Source organism: Oppia nitens, unplaced genomic scaffold (assembly GCF_028296485.1).
Source record: "Oppia nitens isolate AA-2021 unplaced genomic scaffold, nextdenovo-longstitch-racon4-pilon3 scaffold2_pilon_pilon_pilon, whole genome shotgun sequence".
NCBI lineage: Eukaryota > Metazoa > Arthropoda > Arachnida > Sarcoptiformes > Oppiidae > Oppia > Oppia nitens.
The window spans coordinates 6,395,566-6,403,310 of NW_026533210.1; the positions used below are offsets into that span (position 1 = coordinate 6,395,566).

General features: G+C 21.4%; 1 protein-coding gene across 1 annotated transcript; it reads right to left on the bottom strand.

Annotated features, from left to right (window-relative positions):
- Positions 1-4,030: 4,030 nt before the first annotated feature.
- On the bottom strand, positions 4,031-7,424 carry LOC128955907 (beta-hexosaminidase subunit alpha-like). The gene is made up of 8 exons (XM_054301586.1): positions 7,320-7,424; positions 6,484-7,243; positions 5,001-5,389; positions 4,837-4,939; positions 4,654-4,752; positions 4,467-4,557; positions 4,317-4,409; positions 4,031-4,178 (listed from the first exon to the last, which is right to left on the bottom strand). The coding sequence occupies exons 1-8, from the start codon at positions 7,422-7,424 to the stop codon at positions 4,085-4,087; spliced, it is 1,734 nt and encodes a 577-aa protein (XP_054157561.1). The 3' UTR covers positions 4,031-4,084.
- Positions 7,425-7,745: the final 321 nt, after the last annotated feature.

The following is a 7,745-nucleotide window of genomic DNA, read 5'->3' on the forward strand; positions in this document are numbered from 1 at the left end:
TTAAAACATAGATTTAGTTAATAATGAATATTTGGAAATAAATTAAGAAAGTTACAGAAATATTTTATTCTAAATAATAATTTTTCTTACTTTATATAATATATAAAACAATTGTAAATTTAATATTATACAATTAAATTTATATTTAAATTTTAGGAGCCATCAATTATTTGAATATTATAATAAAGTTTCTAAAAGTATTTATAATAATTAATTTTATGATTATATAGAGTTAAAGATTTAATAATAAAAACAAAAAAGTCTAAAAATAATTTGAAAATATATTTTATGTTATGTCTCAACAAACAAATTTCATTTTAATATTTAATAATAACAAACATATCCTCAAAAAAAAGTTCACTCTTCTCTCATTAATGTCATTCAAACAAATGAGACCATAATTTAACACTTGTTTAACAAATTTAACAATTTAACACATTTTTATTTTTAAGATTAGAAAATTAATATAATATAATAATTTTATAACAATTTTCTAAATGAATTCAAATTTTAAATTATAATTAATATGTCATAGACTATATATTACTTGAATAATTTACTATTAAATGTATTTTGAAAATTTTCCAGAAATTTACAATTTAAAAACTCTTATAAGAATCATATATCAAATACTTTTATTTAAATATAAAAATATTAGAAATAAAAGAAAATGTGTTATATTAATGAAAAAAATTATATTGTAATTCGTGGCTCAAAATAATTATGTTTTTATATTAAGAATTTATAATAAATTTGATTAAATATAATTTACAAAAATACACTTAGTTATAACAATTAGTAATGGTTAAATTATATGCAACAAAACATTCATGATTAATTATGTATCATTATAATAATTGTTTAATGTTTCAATAATATCATATTGTATTCTCAATTATTAATGTATTTGAATTTTTTAAAAAAAAGTTCACTAATAACATATTATTTTATATCTGATTTATGACTAAAAAATATAAGTATATTGTTTCATAGTTTTTTATTATTATTAAAATCATACATACAGTATGTACTTTACACTCTATATCATACAATATATCGGAATATACCTCTATTTGTATGTATATAATGTAATATTAGCTAAAATATACAACCCTTTGGCAACAATGTTTCAAATAATTTATTAGTTATACATTTTATTAGTAAATGTAAATTAGTGTATGATATATAAATTAGCATTTAATACAGATATACATATATAATAACTATTGTTTAAAGTTTTGATATATTAAAATGTTACTTAAAATGTTATAATTACTTTATCAAATATTAACACAAAATTAAATCAAATATAGTTATCTAAATATATCCATGATTTGAATAATATATTAAAAAAATTAGTATTAAAATATAATTATATATATATATAACTTATATATAAATTTATATATTTCAATTTTGCAATTTACATTTTATTTTCATTGAAATAATTAAATAAAATTATTTTTATTAGAAAATTAAATAATTCTAATTATAGAAATTTAATTGTTAAAATTAAAAAAATTGTATATATTAATGTAAATTAAATTATATATATATTTGTTTTATATATATATATAGTATTTAAATGAAAAACAATTTTTTAACAACATTTGCGAATTAACTATTAATTGTTTGTCAATAAAACATCTAATAGTAAAAAATAACAAAAAAACATTTTGTAATGATTGCAAAATAACAAAAAATATTAAACGATTTTTAATGTGGTTTTTACAGTGTTTGAGTTCAATAAACTAATTGTGAGACAAATGTTTAAGATTTTTTGTTGGTTTTTGTTGTGAAAAAATTTAAAGCTATCAATTTATTTATTTCAACATTATAATATTAATATTAATAGTTTGACAATATTAATATTATATAATTTAAATATAACAGATGCACATATAATTTTAATAAATGAAATACAATTATTTTTTTATTTTCTATATTAATATTTTTTTGATAAATAAGATAACAAATGCGATTTGTAAGATATTTTTATTTTTTAGATGTAGATAATAGTTGTGAATATTTTATTTATATTAATAATTTAAATAACAATATTAAAAATAGACTTTTTTCAAAAATCGGATTAAAGGCCGGCAGCCAAACATACTATAATTTGCTAAAAATATATAATACATAGTATTATTATTATTATTCTCTCTCTCTCTCTCTCTCTCTCTCTCTCTCTCTCTCTCTCTCTCTCTCTCTCTCTCTSTTACTATAATAACTATAATCTAATTTATCATAATTTTATATATATTTAAAAATTATACACCGATTTGATTAGCGATATACATACATAACACTACAAATCGATTAATGAATATATATATATATATATATATCGGGTTTCATCAATTCATACGATTGATCCAATGAGATACTGTAACTGTATTTATAAATAATAATAATAATAACAAAACCATTACACTAATACAGTATTAAATTTTTATAATAATTTAAAATGTATATTTGTTTTTTATTTGTGTTAAGATGTTTTAATGGCAATGATTTTATAATTTGTATGACTATACAGGAGATAATCAAATTGTAATCAATTAGATTTATTATTATCCGTATAAAATGTTAATTACTTATGAATGTTACTCATAAGCAAATTAAATTTATATAATTATGTTTATAGATAAATAATGATTTATAATTTTTTTAAAATAGTATCAATCTGTAAATTTATTTATAATATCTCAATTGACTAACTAATTGACAAACTGTATGAAAAAAAATATTTTTCTTATTATAATTAATCAGTAATACAATCTTTAATTAAATAATTATTTAAAACAATAATTAAAATATTAAATATAAAAAAATAAATAAAAGTATTTCTTCTATATTTAGATCAAAAAGTACTCAAATAATTGTTTAATTATGTAAAATAAGTATTGATAACTAAGTAATTAAATATAAATAACAATACTGTAATTGCTTTCATTGTATTTAAATATTTTGTAAATTACTTTAACTTAACTTAACTTTCAACTTCATTTAAATAACGTTTTCAATATACTAAATAATAGTAATAATGTGTAAAAATTGTAAATTATTTTTAAAATTTAAACCAAAAAACACACGCATTTATTGCCATCTATTGATTTACAAACATAGTATTTAAACATCTAATACATTATAGTACATTATAATACTGTATATTCAAAAACTTATTTCAAATTAAATAATTAATAGATGTTATTAATTATTTTACTATCTATAATAATTTATAATAAGTTTTGTAAATTTTACACTAATAGTAATTATCAACAATTATTTTTTTTAAAGATATAGATAAATATATATATAAAGATTTAAATTATTCTATTATAATAAAATATTTTTCAATAAAATTATTATGCTCTCTGTAATTGGTAATCACTTTATTATATTTTATTTATCACAAACTAAATAATATATATTATTATAAATTACATTAATCAATGATTTATAAAAATACATTGAATTAAAAGTATATAAAATTATTGAAAATATTTTTTTTATAAATAATACTTTTATAATTTTTTCTAACCCTAAATGCAAATAGTTTTTTCTTGAAAATTATAATAACATTGAGTTTTTATAATTAGCATTACTATATAAAACATTGTTTTAAATTAAAAAACACATCTTTTTATTATATTTCAATATACAAGTATACACTTCTATATATTAGAAATTTATATTAAATAAATAAAATGAGAAAAAAATCTTAACATAAAAATCTATTATAGTATTGTAAATAATAATTTTCATTCAAATAAGGTAAATACAAAATATATTAAATTAAATATAATGCAAATAAATTAAATATTAATATAATACTAATAAAAAACAATAGAACTATAATTAAAAAATAATAGGAAGTGGTTATATTTATAAAAGCTTTTAAATTAATGCAAACAATTTATATACAAATAATACAATAAAGTAAATGGTATTTAAAATTTTAAATACAAATATTAATGAACTTGAAATAAACTGAAATACAATATTAATTATATATATATGTTATATTAAAACATTAACTTTAAAAATAAGAATATTAATAATAAAATAAAACAAATTGTAATCATAATTCATTTGTATTCATTTCCCATTCATAGTCACCACAAAAACCATTAAGTATAGGCTGTGCGGGTATACCCCTCCTGAGCATACGGCACCTATAGTTCAAAAAACACACATATAATCATTAATCATGGATTGTTAGGTTGGTTTTGTTTTTGCATTGTTGTACAAATTAAATTTACAATACTGTAAATATAATTATAATTACAAAACACCAACAATAGCAAACATACCTGTGCTGATCCAATCTATACTTTGCGCTCTCGATATCGTTAGTCATTAATGGGTCTGACCAGAGACGCTCAGCCACTGCCGAAGCTCGAGGCCTACAATTTAAATAAATAATAAGTTTAAAGTTTTAAAAATATTTCACGACTACTGACCAGAGTCTGGCCAATACATTAGTTCCGTCGACATACTCGCCCCACATACAGGCCTCACCGCCCAACACGAGTGCCTTTTCTTTATCATCGGCTATATTATTATTATTATTATTATTAAATCATATACTATTATTTAGTGCACATAATTATTATTTTTTAAATAAATAACACTACAATATAAGCATACCTAAACTTTTGGTAGGATCGCACCGGTAGTATTTTTCCCAGTCTTGTCCGTATGATATATAGTTTAGATACCAACAGGCGCTGACAATCACTTGATAGCCTTCATAATATCATATTTAATACATAATAATAATAAAAATATAAAGTCAAACATTATTAATAAATATAAATATAAATAGCAAACCCTGTGAAACAATACGCTGAACATTAGCCTTCCAGCTATTGCTTGTGGCTGTCGGGTGTCTATAGCTTTCCTTCCATACCATCACTAATGTGTCATTAGATATCTATTTAAATGAGAAACAATTAATAATAAAACATAATTAAAATATTAATAGTATGACATACATGTACACCATTATCAATGGGGTCCTGCCATATGATATGCTTGAGTCCCAGATCCTTGATCTTGTCTATCATACGTTCCGTATAATACTGTTCCACTTGACTGAGTTCAGTAAAACTATTATTGATCATAAATTGCCAGATATGTGGATTGGATCGCCAACAATCATAGTAGACCTCATCCATACCCAAATGCACGTACTCATCGCGAAACACGCGCTTTACTTCGTCAAAAAATACGCGCATAAAATCGTACGTATAGTTCAACATTGGATTCAGTATCTCAGAGGTCGCGTGTTTCATGTATTTGGCCGTAAATGGACGGTCGTCACTGTCGCCATAGCACGGGGTCAACAAATGCGGAAAAGCTTTACCGAAACCTTGAGTGTGTCCTAATTCATTGAATTCATTCAAATCAAATAATCAAACAAAAAAATTTTTATAATTGTAATAATAAACAATAATTTTAAAATATCATTCAAAAAAATTGTGCTATAATTGTCTAATAAATCTTATTTGTTTCTCTCAGAAAAAAATTTACATAATTTTTTTTATAATTCAATCTAAAGGTTATTTCTTATAACTAAAAAATGTTGAAAATTCCCAAACAACAGGTCTATATTTGGATTATTATTAAATATTTATATTTCTAAGGGCACAGGTATGCTATCAGTTTGTATATCTTTAAAAAAGACTATCTCTATAATTAATAATTTGAATGTCTATGTTTAGCCAACACAACTTGAAGGTTATTAATTTGTGATACAGTCATATAGTATATTAAATATACAATCTTTTAAACGATATTATAAATATTATTATTATTATTATTATATTCAAATTATTAATTACTATATTTAATAATTTTATAAAATTTTTTATATACAATATAAACAAGTGATTTCCTGTAAATTATATCATATGGTCTATATATTTATATATATAGTCTATATATTATATATTAGTTATTAATTAAGTTCATAGCTAACAAAGATAAACATTTTTTATGGGAAATCTAATAAATAAAATAAATTATAAATTAATTTTTTGCATAAATTAAAATTATATTTACAGTTGTATCAATTACTGTAGATATAGAAACATATATTTTTAATTTATGCATAATAATTATTTATATATTTTATTTATTAGATTTCCCATAAAATTTTTTTTGTTTATCTTTGTTAGTTATTAACTATAATTAATAACTAATTATAACTACTTGGGAACAGTCAAAATCAAGGTGGTAGTAATAGTAGTAGTTTTTTATTTCACACAATATTATATAATTAATGTGTAATTAAAATTCATAATAATAATAATTTATAAGTAATTTATTAAAAACAAATTTTAATATGCCTTTTGATACTTTTTTTCTGATAAAATTATTTTATAGACATTATATCTAAAACTATTATAACATAATTACATAAAATTAGTATCACATAAATGATGATAACAACAAAAATAATAAATTGAGACATACCTGGAGTGTCGAACTCGGGTATGACCCGAATGCCCCGATACCTGGCGTACTCAATGATCTCTGCGATGTCTGTCTGTTTGTAGACGTGTTTCGGTGAATACGCGCCCTTTTCGGTCAATTCAGGAAATATTTTGCTYTCAAATGGAAAGGACTGGTCGTCGACTATATGCCAGTGAAATACATTGAACTTATTGTAGGCCATTGCGTCCAAATTGGCGAGGATTACGTTTTTCGGTAAAAAATGTCGACTACTGTCCAACATAACACCGCGAAATCCAAATCGTGGCCAATCGCTAACACGGGTGGCATTGATGACCAATTGTCTGCTCGGGTTTATGTAAATCAATTGACTTAAAGTTTCCAAAGCTCTAATAGCACCCCATATGGTATCGGCACGGATTTGACCATCATTTGTGGACTGGTATGGTATGGATATCTCGTAAAATTCGTTATCGTTTTGTTGTGGATATAATTCATTGCACCGATAGGTTGTATCAATCTTTAGATTAATTGATCGCAAAGATGTTAATGAATTTGTGGTGTTATTGTCGTTGTTGTTGTTGTGGTTATGGTTGTCGTCAATAGTTTTGAATAATAAGTTAAACTCATCGGATAGTCGGGAAAGACTTTCTGTTACGATCGTACAGTTGTCGGCATTACTGGTCATAAAAAATAATTTTGGGTCCAATAGGTAGGCATAGGTTGATCGTGTCCATTGTTGTGGTAATGGCCAGGGCGATCCAGGAGGTGCATCCTCGCCCTAAATAAAAAATTAGTATTAAAAAAACTTGATTTAAGTTATTTTAGTTATTATTACTAATATTAATAATACTTACCAATAGTGGATATTTTGATTCAATATATGTGATAAATGTGTGACATTTATGATTGAAAAATATTATCAAAAATAATAATTTAAATATTTGGCATTTAGTTATCATCACCATTAAATTTATTTTATCAATTAATTAAATGTATAAAATATATATATATATATAATTTATTTAAACTTTCAATTTTTCAACACTAATAAATTTTATCAAAAAATGTTCAAAAAAAATTCATATAAAAATATGCAAACTATTTAATAGTTTAATTATATTTTACAGTAATATATATATATGACTTTTGATAAATTACTATATTCAATACTAGATTTTTTTATGTAATTAAAACTTTTTTTTGAACTTGTACAATTATCTCAAAAAGCAAGTCATGAATTTGGATTTTATCAATAATAATAATATTTTAATTAATTATTA